The 21,438-nt window shown below is 44.2% G+C and overlaps 1 protein-coding gene across 1 annotated transcript in view; it reads right to left on the minus strand.

The window, feature by feature from the left end:
- Positions 1–21,438, minus strand: part of VPS13B (vacuolar protein sorting 13 homolog B) — a 913,989-nt gene that overhangs the window by 695,681 nt on the left and 196,870 nt on the right. Inside the window, exon 16 of the mRNA XM_074944046.1 lies at positions 17,012–17,136. Coding sequence (XP_074800147.1) covers positions 17,012–17,136 — 125 coding nt within the window. The remainder of the gene's footprint in view (positions 1–17,011; positions 17,137–21,438) is intronic.

Here is a 21,438-nt window from a genome sequence, read left to right on the forward strand (position 1 = left end):
TCAATGTTTAAATAATAGTAACAAGACACTTTCAAAGTTAGTAGGCCAAAACTAAACCCAACTTTTTTTTTTTCCCTTAAATGTCTGCAAAATCTTTTTGTGTCTAGAAACTGCTTTCAAAGATTTTAGTATTTTTTAGAAAGCATTATATGGTGACAAACCCAGGGCCATTGCATTTAAATCTAAAATATAGTTTTCACTAAGGGCTAGCGTAGCTGTTGGAGAGAAATGGAACACATTTACTAGTACACAATTATTTACATTTAATACAAACAAGACATTTTGAATAGTACCTGAAATACTTGAAAATATTTTTAAACAAAGTTATTAAGTAATGGGACTGCCAATATAATCCTTCCTTTACAGCCTTCACGCTTTTTTTTTGCTACTTACACAATGTATATTCATGGAACTTAAACATGAACTGTAACATCTCCATCAGTTCAATGTTTCAGCTGGACTCTGGCATTCCCCCCCCCCCCCACTACTCTTTTTATTCTTTCTCCTCAGATCTCTTCTAGTGATGATTTCATAGGCTCAGTCTACACTAGAAAAGGTTTGCTGGTGTATGGCATATGCAAAATGTGGAGATGGAGTTTATGCTGGCAAAAGAGTTTCCCACTATAGTTCACGATAGTTTCCAAAGCGAAATAAACTGTATCAGTGAAAGCTCTTCTATACTTGTAGAACTGCTTCTACATTAGGGTTATGCTGATATAGAATTGTAAAAAGAAAAATCTCACCCCGATCAACATTATTCTGCTAGCAAAAGTTTCTAATTTAGACTTCGGATTAGTCCGTAGTGTTGGCTAAAGCGTTGTGTATCTTGTGAATCTTCAGAAATAGAAATGAAACCAGTGTCTTAGTCCATAGCCAAGTCCCTACCTTAGAAAAAAAAATCCCATCTATGAGTCCCTTTCAGTCAGCAGCAGTTAATCCTCTGATAATGGTAACCTCATACAGGCCAACATCTTTAAAGCAAAAAGCACCAGAGGAGCAAATTTATTTAAATTTGCTTGTTTTGCATACATTTAAATATTGTGACAAAGTTCCTCCTCTACCTTGGTGGGTCTTGCGCTTATTGGCGGATTTGCTCACCTTGGAGATTCACGGCAGCCCGCAGTTTGGCTGTTTTCGTGAACCCGCAGTCCAGGTCAATTCCTCCTGTGTCTGACCAGGAGTTGGGAGGTTTGGGCAGAACCCGGGCCTGCCCTCTACTCCGGGTTCCAGCCCAGGGCCCTGTGGAATGCAGCTGTCTAGAGTGCCTCCTGGAACAGCTGTGCCACAGATACAACTCCCTGGGCTACTTCCCCATGGCCACCTCCTCCCAACACCTTCCTTATCCTCACCATAGGACCTTCCTCCTGGTGTCTGATAATGCTTGTACCCTTCAGTCCTCCAACAGTATGAGTTCTCACTCTCAGCTCCTAGCGCCTCTTGCTCCCAGCTCCATACACGTGCACCACAAACTGAAGTGAGCTCCTTTTTAAACCCAGATGCCCTGATTAACCTGCCTTAATTCTAGCAGCTTCTTGATTGGCTGCAGGTGTTCTAATCAGCCTGTCTGTCTTAATTGTCTCCAGAAGGTTCCTGATTGTTCTGGAACCTTTCCTGTTACCTTACCCAGGGAAAAGGGATCTACTTAACCTTGGACTAATATATGTGCCTTCTATTACTCTCCTGTAGCCATCCGGCCCGACCCTGTCACATATCTCCCCCCACCGCTCCCCGCTCAACACTATGGGGTTGGGCAGCTTGGGACGTCAGGCAGTGTACTCATGACAAGCCATCTGCATTGCCATGGTGGCTTCCAGCCCGGTGTTGTATGGTGAATTGGAAAGGTTGTAGGGACAGGAACCATCTGGTCACCCTTGCATTCTTCTCTTTATTTCGCTGCATCCACTGGAGGGGTGCATGGTCAGTCACAAGGGTAAACCGTTGTCCCAGAAGGTAATAACAGTGTTTCCATGGCCCATTTCACAACTAGGCACTCTCTTTCAACCATGGCATACTTCTGCTCTCTCGGGAGGAGTTTCTTGCTGAGGTAGAGGATTGGGTGTTCTTCATCTCCGACCATCTGCGATAGGACAGCTCCCAATCCTACTTCAGATGCATCTGTTTGTAAAATGAATTCTTTGTTGAAGTCTGGGGCTATAAGCTCGGGGTTACTGCAGAGGGCTGTCCATAAATCCATGAATGCTTTCTCTGCGGCATCTGTCCACTTCACCATGTCTGGACCCCGGGCTTTTATCAGGTCTATCAGGGTAGCAAAATGGGGAATAAATCATCGGTAGTACCCCACCACACCCAGAAATGCCCGGACTTGCTTTTTCCGATTCGGCCGGGGCCAATTTTGGATAGCCTCTAGTTTGTTTAGTTGGGGCTTGACCATGCCCCTTCCTACAATGTAGCCAAGGTATTTAGCCTCGGCTAGCCCTGTAGCACACTTGGCTGGGTTGGCTGTGAGGCCAGCCCATCTTAGCGTGTCTAGAACCGCTTCCACCTTTCCTAAGTGGGTTTCCCAGTCGGGGGTGTGAATAATCACATCATCTAGGTATGCCGCTGCATAACTGGTATGGGGCCGTAGGAGCTTGTCCATAAGACGCTAGAAGGTGGCAGGTGCCCCATGCAGTCCAAAAGGAAGAACAGTATATTGAAACGGACCCTCTGGGGTAGACAATGCTGTCTTTTCTTTCGCATCTTTGGGAAGGGGAATCTGCCAGTATCCCTTTGTTAAATCAAGGGTGGTCAAAAATCGGGCATTGCCCAGGCGGTCATAGAATCATAGAATATCAGGGTTGGAAAGGACCTCAGGGGGTCATCTAGTCCAACCCCCTGCTCAGAGCAGGACCAATCCCCAATTAAATCATCCCTGCCACGGCTTTGTCAAGCCTGACCTTAAAAACTTCTAAGGAAGGAGATTCCACCACCTCCCTAGGTAACGCATTCCAGTGTTTCGCCACCCTCCTAGTGAAAAAGTTTTTCCTAATATCCAACCTAAACCTCCCCCACTGCAACTTGAGGCCATTACTCCTTGTTCTGTCATCAGCTCCCACTGAGAACAGTCTAGAGCCATCCTCTTTGGAACCCCCTTTCAGGTAGTTGAAAGCAGCTATCAAATCCCCCCTCATTCTTCTCTTCCTCAGTCTAAACAATCCCAGTTCCCTCAGCCTCTCCTCATAAGTCATGTGTTCCAGTCCCCTAATCATTTTTGTTGCCCTCTGCTGGACGTTTTCCAATTTATCCACATCCTTCTTGTAGTGTGGGGCCCAAAACTGGACACAGTACTCCAGATGAGGCCTCACCAATGTCGAATAGAGGGGAACGATCACGTCCCTCGAACTGCTAGCAATGCCCCTACTTATACATCCCAAAATGCCATTAGCCGCCTTGGCAACAAGGGCACACTGTTGACTCATATCCAGCTTCTCATACACTGTAACCCCTAGGTCCTTTTCAGCAGAACTGCTGCCTAGCCATTCGGTCCCTAGTCTGTAGCGGTGCATGGGATTCTTCCATCCTAAGTTCAGGACTCTGCAGTTGTCCTTGTTGAACCTCATCAGATTTCTTTTGGCCCAATCCTCTAATTTGTCTAGGGCCCTCTGTATCCTATCCCTACCCTCCAGCATATCTACCACTCCTCCCAGTTTAGTGTCATCTGCAAACTTGCTGAGGGTGCAATCCACACCATCCTCCAGATCATTAATGAGTCAACTAACTCATCGATACAGGGTGTGGGGTATGTATCAAATTTGGATATCTCATTCAGCCAGCGAAAGTCATTACAAAACCTAGTGGTGCCATCGGGTTTGAGCACCAACACAATTGGGCTTGACCACTGACTTGTGGGACTCTTCGATGACTCCCAGCTCCAACATCCTTTTTACCTCTGCCTTGATCTCCTCCCTTTTTGCCACTGGGACCCAATAGGGCCTTAAAGTTACCTTTGCTCCAGAGTCTGTGATAATGTGGTGATAGGCTTCAGTGGTCCGACCTGGTTTAGTTGAAAACACGTCCTGGTATCAGTTGATCATCTCAGTTACCTCCTTCTTCTGGTTTGGTGTCTGATCAGCGGATATCCCGATCTGCTTCTGCATGTTATTTCCCTGGATCGGGGTCTCTTGGGCCACTACACACGCCTCTCGTTGGTGCCAAGGCTTTAAGAGGTTAATGTGATAAATCTGTTCTTGTTTCCGGCATCCTGGCTGCCGCACCCTGTAGGTTACTTCCCCCATGGGTTCAACCACCTCATAGGGCCCCTGCCATTGGGCCAAAAGCTTGCTTTCTGCCATGGGTACCAACACCATCACCCAATCCCCTGGTTGGAACTGTCGGACTTTTGCCTGGCGATTGTAATGGGTTCGTTGGGCCTCCTGCGCCTTTTCCAAATGTTCCCGTACAGTAGGGGTGACCCGGGCTATCCGTTCTCGCATCTGCAACACATGGTCAATTATATTTCTCCTCTCATTGGGTTCCTCTTTCCAGATTTCTTTTGCAATATCTAGTATGCCGTGGCTGTGGCGTCCGTATAATAATTCAAAGGGGGGAAAACCCAGTTGAGGCCTGAGGTACCTCCTGGATTGGAAACATAAGGTAGGGTAGTAGGGTGTCCCAATCCTTCCTGTCCCGACTTACCACTTTCCTTATCATTGCCTTGAGGGTTCGGTTAAACCTTTCTACCAGCCCATTGGTCTCTTCCCATAGTTTCTTACTCATCCCATAGTTTCTTGGCACCTTCCACTGAAGCAGCTGGTACTGGCCACCGACCTACCTTTTGTTCAGACATGAATAAACTAAATGGATATGTACTCTCAGATGTTGGGAACTTTCTTCCAAGTATGCTACTCATCCTTGCTTCTATACCGATAATGCAGGGTCTGGAGTGAATACTGGGTTGGTAGTCAGCATGTTTGTACTTAGCTGCCCACAAAGGGACGATTGGATGCGATATGAGAATAACATCTAATTTTGCATTCCATCAGGTGTGTGATTCCATGTCGTCAGAAGGAAATTCTGCAGGCACATTTTAAGAAACCCACTCAGAGGAAGAAGCTGAAGAATGACACCAGCAATCCTAGTCACTGAAGATAATTTGGTAAATATGACCACTGCTAGGAAATGCCTTGATGCAAAAAAGTTTAGGACCTTTGCAAATTTTTACCATTGTGGTAACATGCAAATACCTCAACTGTAGAAGATGCTTGCTAAATGCCCTAGGAGCCTAAAAGCCTGCCTGCTTGCTCCCCCAGGATATCTAGCATCCAAGTAAGTACAGTCGAAGTTACCTACTTGCACTCAGGGCTTTAATCAGTAAATCAGGATCATACTGAACATGAGAAGGGATTTATCTCCACATCCCCTGCCCTCCTCCCCAGTAATGCCATGATGATGCAGGTTTCTGGGAAGTAGAATCCTTGTGTGCCTCTGTTCTGGTCACCAATTATTTACATTTTACGTGGAGCCAGTCTGTGATGAGGGAAAGGGGAGGAGAGAGAGACCACTTTCCGCTTTTCAGACTCAGACCCTTTCCCTGACAAAACAAGGGTTTATGGATGATGACCAGAAGGCACAAATCCCATTCTTCTTCTGCCTGAAACTGAGCCCCATTCGCTGGTAGAGCAAAAGTCCCAGGTTGAAAGCCAGACAGGCACAATTCCCATTACACTGCAACCTGAGGAACAGTTTCACAGGACAGTGACAGAATCCTCTGCATTCCCAGACATGCTGCGGCGTGAGAGGGGATGGTGAGCTTGGTACAGAGCACTGCAAGAACTTCTCTGGGATACGTCTAGACCGCAAAGAAAAACCCATAGCATCGAGTCTCAGAGTTCAGGTCAGCTGACTCAGGCTCAAGCTGTTGGGTTTAAAAATAGCAAGGTAGATGTTTAAGCTTGAGCTGGAGACTGGGCTCCATCCGAGATCTTCGGGTTTCAGAGTCAAGGCTCCAGTCTGAGTCCAAACACCGACACTGCTATTTTTAAGCCTAAGATCCCAAGCCCTGGGAGCCCAAGTCAACTGACCTGGGCCCTGAGACTCAATGCCATGGGTTTTTCTTTGTAGTGTAGACATACCCTCTGTGTAGGAGAGGCCCCAACAAACACTCCCTTAGGTAAAGGAGAAGGGGGTTAACCACTGGTTTTCACCCCACTTGCTCATTAATCACACTAATTATTGCACTACCAAGGTGATGGCTGCTTTTACTTTTCTGGGACCCAGAGTCTCTACGGTTTGCAAGACTTACACCCGACCATGAGAATTCCCTGATGTACAGTGAGAAGGAAAGGGAGTTGTGTAGCAGCCCTACTTCTTTCCCCAGGGAGCTGAGGACCCACTGCAGTATCTGGGGATTGGGTTTTTGATCCTCTTCAAGGATTTTTCCCCTCTGGTCCAGGTCTGTTGTAGGATTTGCTCCTTGAGCTGGCTGGATAGTGTCTGCCGCATCCTTAGACACTCTCTCCCAAATCATAAGAAGCTCCTGATCAGGCTTCTCTGTGTTGTAGTCATGGCTTCTCAGGACAGGGAGGGAACCAAGCATGCCAGTCCATCAGAGCTCCGTGCACTGGCAGTGCAAGGTCATCTGGCTGTGAACTGCCAGAATATAATTTGCCTTCTATAGAGCCTGTAAATGTTACCTCCCACAGGGAACACTGCTTAGAGTTAGCCTGGTGTTTGCAGGACTGCTCTGCCATGCATGAGTGGGGACAGAGGAAGCCCAGAACAGAAGCACTGTAGTAACAGATCCGGGTGGTCGAAACCACCAGGCTGCTTAATACCCAATCCAGGAGAAGGAGGCAGAAGAAAAATTATAAATCACTACAGCATAAAAACAAATACAAAATAAAGTTATAAAACAAAATGATTGGGACAAATTGAACTGGCAATTTGTTCCATCGACAGAGGCAGAAAATCTGGTGGCCCAAGCAGCAAGACGAGGCTTAGTCCAGGAGTCTCCCAGCAACAACACTGGACTGCCTCTGATTTGCACAGGTGCAGGGCATTAACCCATTAGTGACAAATGAGGAGAGAAGCTGTGCAACAGAACTTGTCATATGCTTATTCCTTAATTTCTTTAACATTCCAACTGTATTAACACATGCTCCCAGGTCCTACTGAGCTTCTTGAACATGATACCCTCAGAACTAGAGCTCCAGACAGGATACAAGCAAAGTAGATCCACTTCTTCCCTGATGTATTATGCATAATACCCTTTTCTACAACCTTAATTACAAACCTTAGCAACATCAGCAAAGACTTTGAGTTGACATATGCGCACAGATTGAGTGTGCTTAAGGGGGAGACATGAGATCATATTGTTTCCTTAAAGACAGAAGGAAGTTCATTGAGAGGATTCTGGGTCAAGCACTGGAAATGTGCTGTGTGGTACATCTGGGTACGTTTAAGAGATATATCCTGTATATGGGGCTTGTCTATACAGAGTGTTAGTACCTACTGAAGCAGTATGCAAAGCACACTACAGAACGTTTAGTCTGCAACAGCAGGGTCCACATGGACAATTAGTGCAAACCTCCTGGAGCAACCCATCTTATCACAAACTAACTTGCTGTATAGACATATCCTTTTATGTCCTTACTTTATAGGGTTTGCATTGGCGAAGCAACCTTATCTGCCTCGGGATTTGGAACTGAAGCAGGTCTCCAAGCATTTATGAAATCCTGTCCCTCAGAATCAGGAGGCTTTGTTGTTAAGGTTTCCTGAAGCAGCACTACTTAGAGTCTATTTTGTCATTCTTTTTTAGCCCTTGGGATAAAGGATGTAACAATGTCTGGAGGAATGGCTTCCCCCCAGCAGGCCACGCACCACGCATTGGTGTCCAAGGAAAAGAACACAGAAGGGGCAGAGGCAGAACTCTTGAATCGCAGTTTCTTTGCTTTTTATTCCTCCTTAGCAGAACCAAGGACCCATGCCAGGGCAACACAATCCTCTCAGACAAAAGAAGAAATACATGAAACACAACACTAAACTAACACTAAGCTGGACTGCACTAATTAGATGTAACTAAAATATAGTGAATTAACTGAAACAAATGTTCCATTAAAAGACTGAGTCTGTGAACCCAGGGAAGCTCCTCGTCCACTTACTACCACAGCTGGAAGGAACTGAGGTAGCTCATTCAACCTGTCCTCTTTTATGTTCTCGCCCTCCAGACATTCAGATTTCCCAGGGGAGTAAACAGGCAGTTTGAGGACATTCCAACTGACACTGCTTCATGCCGTTTGCATTAGTCCAGGCTGCACTGATGGTGCATCCTAAGCATGGGAATGTGCAGAGGAGAAATAATGATATAGATGACATATGAGCTGGATCAAAATCTACCTCATAAAACATATAGATGAAACATTTGTGTATCAGCCCAAATATTTAAAACAAAAAACAGAATTCTCTTAGGAATCTAATCTTTAGTACCACAGGAACCCTAACAAATATTCATCTATAGAACAACAAAGTGCTACTCTACTGGTGATACTGTGTTACAATACTAAACTGCCCTACACCCAATTACCTCATCTACTGAAAAATAAATTCTAGCCAAAAGAAAAATGAAAAAACAGTTAATTCCTCTCAAGATTTCTGTTTTGCATTAAGTAGTATTATTAGTCAGTATGTCTTTCGAGCCATATTCTGCTAATTTTTTAGTTGCTTTTAAACATCCCCCTAGAAGGTTTGAAAGCTGTTTAATAGCCTGGCATGCAACACTACATGAATTAGTTGTAAAACACAAATATTAACATTGTATTTTGTAGCTTACTGCCATTGTGAACGACACAAATGATATTTTTAACTTTAATTTTAAAATAAGTTACATATACAGGAATTTAAAATATAGTCAGAAACACACTGAACTAATTGCTCTGAGCGAATCTCTTGGCATTAAGCCAATGTATTCATTTGTATTAAAACACCAAAGTAGTAAACAAAAACAAATATCACTTGTTTAAATGATAAAAATAGTTGCCAGCATCTTTATGGGAGATGGGGGGAGAACTAATTTACTTTCATTTATCAAATGTTACCTAGGTTTCTCCACTACACTTTAAAAATGTAAATATAGCAAAATATAGAATATATTGTATATAGTTAGTGTACAGTTCGGAATTTTTATTTTGAAACAAGAAAAATGAAAGCTATTCTGTTGATTTATGTCAGAAATAAAGTTGAGATTTTCGCTGCTAACTGAAAACATACTACCTAAGGGATTCCATAACAGTTCATAAAATGTCTTTGTTTTTAAAAGCTCTGGTCTGTGGTATATATTTTCTCCCAAGAAATAGAAGAACATATGTAGCATCAGATGTGTGTACTTTAAGAAATTCTGGAATGTGAAATCTAAAAATCCAAATAAAGCAGGTGGTATAATTTTGAAGGGAAAAAAAGAGAGTTGAAGCTTAATGACATTACCAGGTTATTCTACCAGACTAATTCTCACTCAGTGCATGACTTCAATGAGCTCTCAGTCCTCATGCTGATTTCGATTTAGTTCAAGTGCTATTTGATGCATTTCATCTGGAGTTTTATTCACTTCAAACTACACTTCATTTAAGCAGGCTGCTGCTGTACTCATTTATTTTTTCTACTTTATTACCCTCAAATTGGCGTTGCTTGGTTTAGATAAATTGTTTGCATAAGTTAGTTTTATCTTAAGATTGTGAAATACATTTATATTTTTTTAAAATCTACAAAAGCATTATACCCTGAAAACAAATGATCAAACTCACTATTAAAATAATTTAGAAATGTAGTAAGCTATAGATGCTATTCAGGTTATAAATCCTATTCCCAAATGTTGATATATATTTTCTCATTTTAAGACAGCACATTTTTTTGTTTAAATTATGAGTTTTCTTTTTTGTTGATGGTCTATTGAGTTGTTTTTTCTGCCTGGGGAATTTATCATGTTACATCACATAAAGTAACCTACAGTCTACAAATGAAAAAAAAGAATGATAGAAGAAGGCATAATATGCACAGAGACATACATTGTTAAACACTAATAGGTAGCTTGCCTACTGACAGATTTTCATCGCCGACATCTTTAAAAGAATTAGATCATTTTAAAATTTCATTTTGCACATGTACACGAACTTTTCAAAATAATGTAAAACCAAAATTTATATTTAGGTTTTAAACATCTAATTCATTTTTACAAGCTAATACTTGTTAACAAGTACAACCAACTAACGTTGAGTGAAAAAAGTTTGTTTTTCCTAATCTTAACGACTAAAGTACTCTTCACCAGTGTTGACAATTTACATCACTTCTAAATTACCATAATAAAGTCAGTATTTCATCAGCAAAATGAAAGATCAGCACACTATTTCACATAAAGTATTAGGTGTTTTTGTGAAGTATCAATGAAAAATATGACCAACAAAAATTAATCTACCACCACCTGGTGGTGTACTGACTGTGTTAAAATATTATCATCCATTAAGATAACATAGTGCAGCTATCAGTAGTAAACAACTTAGTATATTCCAGTGTAGCATTATATATAAATCTAGTCTATTTGCATAGTTCATAAATAGGACAAAAATATATTTTTTCCATTAATGCATATAAAATATTAAATATAAGGACAGTATTTCTAACATGCTCACTTTTCTTCACTCTGATTTCTGCTTCTTTTTTAATAATATTTCTCAAGGAGAAGACTTACATTCAATATAAGTAAAAATATGTATATTATATTTAGAACCAAAGGGAAAACCCTGAAACATTTCTACTATGACATGCAAAATGTCATATTTAATTGAAAATATTTTTTAAAAACAAAAATAATTTTTTCTACAGCATCCGATTTTAAACACAAGACCTAATTGGTGGAGCTAGGTTGTAGATTATTTCCCTACTTTGTTTCAAACCCTGAGTTTGGTTGATTCTGATTGAAGTGAGAACAGAGCTCTTCAGTTAAACACATTAAATGTGTCAGTTGATATCAACTCTTGGTATTCATTCAAGAAAAAATGGGAAGAAGTTACTCACCTTGTGCACTAATGATGTTTCTTCAAGATGTGTCCTCCTATGGTGCTCCACAGTAGGTGTGTGTGCACGCACTGTACTGTCGATCAGAGAATTTCAGTAGCAGCCCGTGCCGCCCGAGAATGTGTGGCTCCCCACCTGCCACAAGGCTAGTCAGCGTGCAGGGGCAGTTCTCCCTCAGTTCCTTCTCTACCTCAGAGTCAACCAGTAGAACTCTGAAGCAGAAGGGAGCACCCACAGGGGGACATATCTCGAAGAACCATCGTTACTGCACAAGGTTAACTGAAACTATTCCCCCACCATGTCCATGCTACAAACACAGACTCAGGTCTGAACCACATCCTCCGAACGCTGCAGGCTTAACTGCACATGGTTACTTCTTCGTGTAGTGTCCTGTTGGTGCTCCACTGTAGGTGACTCCCAAGCAGTACCCACCGCTGGAGTCTGGAACTTCAGAGCTCAGTCTGACACAGATGAAAGTACTGAGGCCCCGAATTGGGCATCTGAAGCCGAATCACTCGGGGAAGGGAGTGGGGAGCCTGCCCTCTACTCCGGGCTCCAGCCCAGGGACCCTAATAGTAGCAGCTATGGTAGCTGACTTTTGGAAATAGGACATGTACAATTCCCTGGGCCACTTCCCCACAGCAGCCCCCACTCTATATCTCCATCTCTGGAGGCGGTGGCCAAATGAGCAAGTATGCGGTGGAATCAAGGGGTGGTCGTGCAGACCCTAGACCAACATTTCAAAATTGTTGTTTATTCCCCGATGGATGGGAGGTGGTTGCTTGAGCTTGATTTTGTCTGCACTTAGGGGGTCTAGCACGATTCCTAGTTATGTCGTATGGTTTGGGTTGAGGCCGATAATACTGTTGTGTGCGTGATCTTTGGTAGGGTTGATACCGTTGTCTCCTGGGAAGAGATGGGTGAATGCCCAGGGTGCACAGTGTCACTCTAGCATCTTTCATGGCATGAAGGAGTTCATCCGTTTTTGTGGGGAAAAAAGTTTATCTTTATCAAAGGGGAGGTCCTCCACTTTGGTCTGTAGATCTTTAGGGATGCCGGATGCAGAGAGCCACGAAGATCTGCGCATAACCACAGCAGTTGCAGTAGTACGGGCTGCTGCGTCCGCCATGTCTAGAGATGCTTGTAGGCCTGTTCTGAAAATCAGTTGGCCCTCATTCAGGATTGATTTGAAGTCTGCTCTCCTATCCTCTGGAATGTAGGAGACAAATTCAAAAAGTTTATTGTAATTATCGAAGTCATAGCTGGCGAGGAGGGCAGAAGTTCACTAGTTCACAATTCTGAATTGTAGAGTGGACGACGAATAAACCTTGTGACCCAAGGTGTCAAGGTGTTCAAGGTCCTCGTCTTGCAGGATGGGCAAATATTGTGGCTGTTTCATCCTTTGTGCGACTGCATCCATGACAAGAGAGTTCGGTTGTGGATGAGAAAATAGAAAGTCAGCGTCCTTAGCAGAAACATAGTATTTACATTTGGCCTTTTTGCAAGTTGGTAATAAAGAAGCTGGAGTTTGCCAGTGTGTGTCAGCTGGTTCCAGGAGTGCTTCGTTTATGGAGAGCGCGATCTCTGAGGGCACAGATGGTTGAAGGATTCTGAGGAGTCTGTGTTGTCTCCTGAACCTCTTCTAAGGGGATGTTTTCACTGAGTGCCACCCTCCTGAAAAGTTCTTGAAATTGTTTACAATACAATTCAATTACAGTCGTCGATGTTCTGAGGAGGCGGAGAGAAGAGGGCTCCGTCTGGAGCTGATGGAGAGTTAGGGATCGTTGAGTCAGGATATGGTGCATAGCTCACATTCTCAGGAGGGGGTTCAGGTACTCTAGAAGTGGACGGAGCTGGAGATGGAGGCATAGAAGGAGGTAGAGGTTTGGTGGAAGAGGTCTGAGGATGAGTGGTAGGAGGATGTGGCCAGGGGCACCACTGAGGCCAAGGCATAGGGTAGGAGAACCCAGGTGCCGCCCACGGGGGGGGCGAAGTAGGGAAACTGAGGCTGGTGGCTGTGAGCCACGACCTGATGTGGAAGAGGTTCCGGTGGAGGAGGAGAGGCAGGTGGGGAGAACTCCGCCTGCTGATGTATATCAAGTTCGCTGTCAGTAAAGGTAACCAGTTCAGGTGGGGAGAGCGGCTGTTCAAAAAGTGAGCCCTGTGTATCCAGGAGCAGGGAGTTAGGCTCAGGTGGCACTGAGAGGTCACAGTGAGTGAGAAACTGTTGCTCCTGCTCCCTGGGCTGCGCTGAGCCTGCTCTGTGCTTTAGCGCGTTATCAAGTGAAAGTGTCAGCGGTGCCGCGGAGCGCTTGGAGGTGCCCTGCAGGGGGTCCGCTGCTGGTGCCGGGGTGGGAGGTAGGCTCGGTGCAGACATTCTTCTCGGCACCGGGGTAGAGCGCCCTGTCTACACCTCATCTATTTACTGTGCCGCAGAAACCTTCCCGATGTGAGAGGTCGGGTCTCTGCCTCTGCGCTCTGCAGCTGAGGCATCAGAGAAGATGGAGGCGCCTGCCTTTGGTGCTGTCAGCACAGAAGGCAAGGATCTCGCTGGAGACCCTTTACCCTTGTTAAAGTCTCTCCTTTGAGAGACTTCATCCTACCCTCCTACCCTTCTTGCCTCTGCTCCAGAGAGGGTGAAGCAATGCTCCCAACTGGTTCGGATCTGGCCGGGGAGCGTGTGGGAATGGGTTTAACTTCACACAACGTGAGTCCCCATCTGACCGTGGCACGGAGTCCTGACAGGAAACACACTTTTTGAATCCTGAAGCCCCTGGCATTGTGAATTAGAAATGACAGGGGAGAGTGTCTCAGGGGGAGACAAGCCTGAAGCGAAAACATTTTTGTTTGTTTAACTAAGTAACTAACTATGTAACTATGCTAAAGGAAGGGAAACAACTGGGATGTAACTAATAACTATTTTTATGTTCTTTGTTACTGTTTCCAACAGAGACCAGGAAAGAAAAGTAGCACTGCCCTGAGTCCCATCTTCAGCCGAGGATGGCTGAGAAGGAACTGAGGAGGGTGCGGGATGCACACGCTCAGGAAGATTCCAAGAAGATAACCAACTGAGATACCAACTGAGCATGTGTGTCTCGACCAGGCACTGCTACCGAAAATCTCCGATCAATGGCGCCGGGACGCACCGACACCTAGAGTGGAGCACCCACAAGGGACAGCACTCGAAGAAGAACCTCCAGTTACAGGTAATTAACCTCCATTTCTTCTTCGAGTGCTGGTTCCTATGTGTATTCTAGATGTGGGTGACTGATAAGCAATATTTAAACAGGAGGGGAGGAGCAAGGATACAGTTGGTATAGGTGGTTGTAATATTGCAGATCCTACAGTTCTCCAGAGGCAGCTTGAACTAATGTGTAATGCTTCATGAATGTATGGATGGAGCTCCAGGTGGCCGCCCTCCATATACCTCTTGAAGAGATGCTCTTGAGGCTGCTTGTGCCCTAGTGGAATGGACTCTTACCCCACCCAGGGAAGGAATATATACTAACTGGTAACACAGAATGATGCAGCCAGAGATCCACTTAGAGCGTCACTGAGCAGATAATGCTCGCCCTCGTAACTGTCCCACTGTAGCGATAAACAGTCTTTGTGATCTTCTTACTGGTTTTGTCCTTTGCAGGTAGAATGCCAGAGCTCATCTGATGCCAAGAGAGTGAAGTCTTCTCTCATCAGAAGCATGAAGTTTTGGGAAGAATACAGGACAGACTGACTTATGTGAAACTCAGAAATTACTTCAGGAATGAATTTCGGGGGGAAGGCGTATTAAAAATAGCATATGGCGGGTCAGGTGTTCCCAGTTCACTCACTGTTCTGGCTGATGTGATGGCAACTCAAAAGGCAATCTTCATGGAAAGGTGAGTCATAGAACATGCGGCCAGTGGTTCAAATGGTGGTCTAGTAAATACTGACAGCACAAGGTTCAGGTTCCATTGCGGTGCAGATTTCACCACCAGTGGGAATGTCCTAATAAGGAACTTCAGGAATCTAATTATTGTTGGGTGAGTAAAAACAGAATATCCCTCTACTAGAGGGAAGGCACTGATGGCTGCTAGATGGATCTGCAAGTAACTAGTGGAAAGCCTTGAAGTTTTCAAGGACAGAGATAATCTAAAATAGCAAGGATATCTGCACAGTCTGGAGATAACTGATTATGTTGTGCCTAGATAAGGAAATGCCTCTATTTAGTCAGAAAAGATTTTCCGGTCAAATCTTTCCTACTTTGATTGAGGAAAGACTACATGAGCATGAACCTTTGAGCATGAACATTCTAGGTCTGTTGCCCCTGGGAATACCAGATCAAAAAGGGCGGCTGGGTTGGAATGTCTGATCTTTCCGTTCTTCTGAGTTAGTAAATCTGGGGAGTGATGGATACTGATGGAAGGACAGGCTGACTTTGCAGAAGGTCCAGAAACCAGAACTGTATGGGTCAGCTGGCTGCTATGAGAATGACCTGAGCTCTGTCATAGCAAATCTTCCACAGAACTTGTGGTAGCAGATGGATGGGAGGAAAGACATATGTGAGCTGACCTGTCCCGGGTAACAGAAGGGCGTTGCCCCTGAAGACATTGCCAAGAGCTGCCCTGGAGCAGTAAATGGTTTACTACATATTCATTTGGGATGAGAACAGATCCCAAGAAGGTGTTCCCCACTGCGTGTATCATTCAGGAAAAAATTGTATATCTCCCACTCATTCTCTGTGGAGAAGTGCCTGCTGAGATTGTCTTCTAGAGAATCCTGTGCACCTGGCAGGCATTCAGCCAAGACAGTTATGTGGTTTCTGATCAACCAATTCCATAAATTCAATGCTTCAGAGAAGGGATTTTGCTCCAACTTGTTTATGTAAAAGAGAGCTGTCATGCTGTCTGACATTATTTGAACATGGCAGGATCCTAGTGGGAGGAATACGATGCAGGCTAGATGGCCTGCTCTCAGTTCTCAGAGGTTCATGTGTATTCTGGCCTCACACGGAGTCCAAATTACTTGTGTGGTGTGGTTGTCTAGGTGGGCTGCCCAGTAAGGGATGCCTCTGTGACACGAAAAGAATTCCCACATGTACTTGTTCCGGGTTCATCCACGAGGCAAGGTGACTATTGTTATTCTGGTGCTTATGTGGTCTCTGTTTGCTGGGTGAATGGACCAGAGTCAGGTTTGTAGGCAACGTAGGTGAAGTCTGGCAAACACTGTTATGCAAGTACACGATGCCGTGTAGCCTTGCAGGAAAAGCCTTGACAGAGTGTGTGGTCTGAAAGAGACTTGTCTTATCAAATTGTTCACGGTCTTGAATATTTCTGTAGGGAGGCAGACCCTTGCTGAGGTCAAATCTAGGGTCACTCCTATAAAGTCCATAGTCCTTGTGGGAGTCAATGCTGACTATTCTTTGTTGATACAGATTCCGAAGGCTGCCAGAAGATGAAGCAAAAAGAGTCACCAGCTGGACCGCCTGACTAAAGTGACCCACTTAGATACCTACAGATACAGGATTCCAACTCAGGCCACGCAGCAACAAGAAAGAACTGGAGAGGGGCTGATCCATACTGCTCCCTATGCCCTTGGTTTGGAGTACGAGAGGAACAACTGTGTGGGCACAGATCAATGGACACTCTGCTAGAAATCTGATCTCAGGTGAATGGTGCACATGCATATCCCATGTGTGAAATACACAAAGGGACCAGCACTCAAAGAACTGGTCCATAAGACTTCCATTTTAAAAGCAAAACATTTGCTATAGGCTTTTGTAGCTTGTTCCTTTAGTTCATTCAAACAAAAAAAGGCCCTACAACACTAATTAACAGCTACATCCTCACCTAAATTTTTTGCGGACAACAGACTTTATATGATAATATATTCTACAAGAAACACAAAGGCCTAGAGGCAAATATGGTACTATACTCAAAATTCCATTTATCTTTAACCTATGTCAATAAGTATAACACAAAAATGAACTGAAAGATTATCTGTTACTGTTTCATATTGTAAGTTTAATACTCACCAATATTTGGGAAACTTAAGCAGTTTGCCATAAATAGCAGTACTAAAAGAGGGGATAATTGGAGTAGGTAAGCAGTATGATCCTCTAACATCCAAAGAGGTCAATCCTGCCTGAAAACCAAATATCTGAAACAAGAAAAAAGGTCAAATTATATCTTGATATAAGATGTAACAAGCAGAAGATTAGATCTACCAGTTTCAATTTTCTTTACAATAACTGTACACTAAACTCTTTCTAGTTTTCAATCCAACTCCCCAAAATTTCAATTTGTTAAAATTAAACTAAACAAACATAAAATAATTATGGATTATCATTAGAGAATACTTTCCCAGCACACACAAATAACCTGAAAATTCCTCATGTCCAAGTTCTCTCCAAAAAACAAAATGTGTAAGTGTTTTACTTTAAGAGAAATATATCTGTTGAAAAAAATACTTAAAATTTATTTTAATTCACCCATTAAGATTTAAACATCATCCCACATGTTTCCTTACAATAGCATATTGTTATTTATTATTTTATATTATCATAGCAGCTAGGAGCCCTAATCATAGACCACGATCCCATTGTTGTAGGTACTGCACAAACACAAAAAAACAGTCCCAGAATAGCTTACAATCTACGTACAAGACAAGAGACAACAAATGGATACAGACAGGGAATACAAAGAAATAATGAGACAATATTGGACAGCATGATAGGCTGTGTTCTCAGCACACCAGCAACCAAACTGTTGTAAATTTTTTTTGTAGGTACCACGGAAAAGTACAGTTTGAAGGAAGGATTTGAAGGACAAAAGCACAAATGAGCCTGTTTGAAAATTTAACAAATGGGCATAGAGGCTGGCATCATGGGCCACCCTGAAGTGGGAGTCAACTTTTCTATACTGAATGAGAGCGTGTAAGTCAGGTGGAGGTAGACTGGGAAAGGCCTTGAAAGTGAAGACAAGTAGCTCGTGTTTGATACACTAAAGAAGAGGGAATCAGTGGAGGAATACAAAGAGTGGGATGACATTTTCAAAGCGAGAGCCAGGAAAATGATCTTTGCAGCAACATACTGAATAGGTATGAACAGGAAAGACTTCATTTGTCAAAGTGCAGCGCCTGTGGATAGGGCAGCATGCAGAGCTGCCTGGCCTTGCCTCCACGCAGGAGCCAGAGGGGGACATGCCACTGCTTATGGAGTTGCTTGAGGTAAGTGCCACCCAGAGCCTGCACCCCTGGCCCCCTCCATCACCCCAACACCGTGCCCAAGCCCTGATCCCCCTCCGAATCCCTCAATCCTACCCTCCTGCACCCCAGAGATGGCACCCCCAGCCAGGGCCCTCACCCCCTCCTGCATCCCAATCCCCAATTTTGTGAGTATTCATGGCCTGCCATACAATTTCCATACCCAGATGTGGCCCTTGGGTCAAAAAGTTTGCCCACCCCTGCCTTAGGGGGACGGAGGGAGATTAAGAGGTCTGTTTTAGCTATGCTGATCTTGACCTGACAGCTACATATCCATGAGGAAACATCAGACAGGCAGGCTGAGATTTTAGTTTTGACAGAAGGACATAGGTCTGGAGTAGAGACCGAGATCTGTGAATCATCAGCATAGAGATGGCAGCTGAATTTATGTTCATGGATGAGATTATCCAGACAAAGAGACCAAGGACAGAGCCCTGTGGAACTCCCATAGAAAGATGGAGGGGAGATATTGGAGATCCTCCAAAGGACATGTAGAAGGAGTGATTAGAGAGGTAGGAGAACCAGGAGAAGACAGTCACAGAAGCCAAGGGAGAATAAGATTTCTAGAAGCAGAGCATGGTCAACTGTGTTGAAGGCGGCTTACAGGTTATGAAGGATGAAGATGGAGGAGTAACGTTTCCAAGCTTTGGCTAGGATGAGGTCAACAGAGACTTTGACAACAGCAGTTTCAGTTGAGTGGAAGGGGTGGAAGCAAGACTGAACAGAGTCTAGGATGGAAATGGAAAAGAGGAACTCCAGACAGCAGTTGTAGACAGTGTTCTCAATTAACATAGAAATGAAAGCAGGGCAGTAGTTAGACAGGCAAGTGGGGTCAAGGATTTAAGATGGAAGAGACAAAAGCAAGTTTTGTATTGTGAGGGAAAAGAGCTAGAGGAAAGTGAGAGGTTAAGGAGAAAGTAAGGGATGAAGATAAAAGAGGGCATGAGGTATATCAGGAGATAAGATGCATGAGGCCACTGGGGCAAGTGGAGAGATTAGAGAGGAAGAGAAAATGAGAAATTTCTGCATCTGTGTCAGGGAGTGTCATCAATATAAAGGGAAGGGTAACAACCTTCCTGTATACAGTACTATAAAATCCCTTCTGGCCAGAGGCACAAACTCCTTTTACCTGTAAAGGGTTAAGAAGCTCAGGTAACCTGGCTGGCACCTGACCAAAAGGACCAATAAGGGGACCAGATACTTTCAAATCTGGCAGGGGGAAAGGTTTTGGTCTGTCTCTTCTGTGTGCTTCCGGACACAGATCAAGGAAACAAGCAATCCAACTCCATTAGAATTAGTAAGTACTAGCAAGGGAATGCGTTAGCTTATTTTTGTTTTGGCTTCTGATTTTCTCTGTGCTGAGAGGAAGGTGTATTCCTGGTTTTCCTTTTGTAACTTTAAAGTTTGGCCCTGAAGGGAAATCCTCTGTGTTTTTGAATCTGATTGCCCTGTAAGATTATCTTCCATTCTAATTTTACGGAGGTGCTTCTTTTACCTTTCTTCCTTCTAATAAAGTTCTGTTTCTTTTAGAATCTGATTGGGTTTTTTTGTTTGTTTGTTTTTTTCAAGTGTCCTAAATGAAAGAGGAGAGAACAAATTTTAATGGAGGAAAGTCAGGGTGGTCATGGGATTTCCATCAGAGATTCTCTGCAGCAAAAGAATAGGGACAGAGGAAATGGATTTTGGTGATGAGCCAGGGTAGGGGGTTGCAGGGCAGACCTTGAGATGAGAGAGAGGAGCAAAGAGTAAAGGGTGTAGGAAATAAACGAGTGTGAAATGGAGAGAATCAACAATCATATCGATGGAGGAAGGGGAAGAGAAAGGCAGAAAGAGAGGAGAGGGCTGAGAGCAGATGAGAAGTCAAACACTGATAAACTTGAAGTCACAGAAAGACTGAGTGACAGGGTTTTTTGGGGTGGGGGAAGCTCATGGACGGTGTTCAAAGATACCATGTGATGGTCGGAGAGGGGGAAGTCAGCAAGAGAGAGATAAGTGACGGATTGGTGAAGATCAGGAGAAGTGGATGGCCCTTTCAGTGAATGGGAGAGTTGAACAAGGCCTGGAAGTCAAATGAAGACGATAGGTGTGATGGGTTGGATCACAGAAATCCCTTTGGGACTGCTAACTGATGTGCTGACACTACCTCTGAACCCGCTTTCCCTAGCAGCTTGGGACTTCAATGGCCTTCCTGGTTTGAGCCAGAAACACTTGCTTGCTACAAACATGTGACTTCACCCCACCCACCCTTCCCCGATTAATCACTGAGACTGGGAGACAACAGAGACTGCAAGGGAGGGTTGCTTCTCCTCACCTCCCTTGCAGGCTTATGATGAAAATGGTTCAGTAAGCTGTGACCCTTGCTTCTAGAGAGACAAGGTCTTTGTGGAGGGTCACAGTGAGCCCGAGGCTAGCGAAATCCACAAGGAAACACAGGAACCACGGAGACAAGGACAGAGCTTTGTCACATAACCTTTACAAATCCTGTGTGGAAAGAGGCAACAGCCTGGCTCTGTGAATCAGCAGCTTCACGTGTTACCTGCTGCCTGTTCCCTCTCAGCCAAGGACAATTATTCCTCAGGTGCTCAGTGGACTTACAATGATAGCACCTCTGGGGCTCCTCTGCTTGTATAGGAGATTTGGGACAAATAACAGGGGTATGGGGAGGTGAATGTCCAGCCTCCTTTCTCCCAGGGGTAAAACGGTGATTCTGCTTTTCCCCAATCCTGTACCCCTCTGCCAGTGGTTTATGTTTACTTGCAGCTTGTGACTGCTCGTAAGAGTCTGCAAACTCAGCCAATTCCCCCACACTGCATCCACAAATCCCCCACAACTCCTGAATTTAACCCTGCAGGTTTCAGGTGTCATCTGAAACTGTTTCAAGACCAGTTCCTTAAATTTACCATAGTTTGAAGCATCATAAATAGGCATCTTATTGAATATGTCCAGAACTCTTCCAGTCAATTTTGCTCTCAATGTGGTCATCTTTTGATCTTCAGGGATGGAGGATGCAGAGTCTCTCAAAGGTGATGAAATATTCAGCAATATCACTGGATTCATCATACTGTGGACACAGTCGCTCCCATTCGTGGATTTTTGTGGAAGTGGAGCCAGCAGCTGGAGGTTTTGGCTCTTCCACTCCATAACAGCCAGTTCATGCTTCTGGGCCTTAATCTGGGCCTGCACTTCTCTGTCTCTTAA

This window comes from Natator depressus, chromosome 2, assembly GCF_965152275.1.
Source record: "Natator depressus isolate rNatDep1 chromosome 2, rNatDep2.hap1, whole genome shotgun sequence".
Lineage (NCBI taxonomy): Eukaryota > Metazoa > Chordata > Testudines > Cheloniidae > Natator > Natator depressus.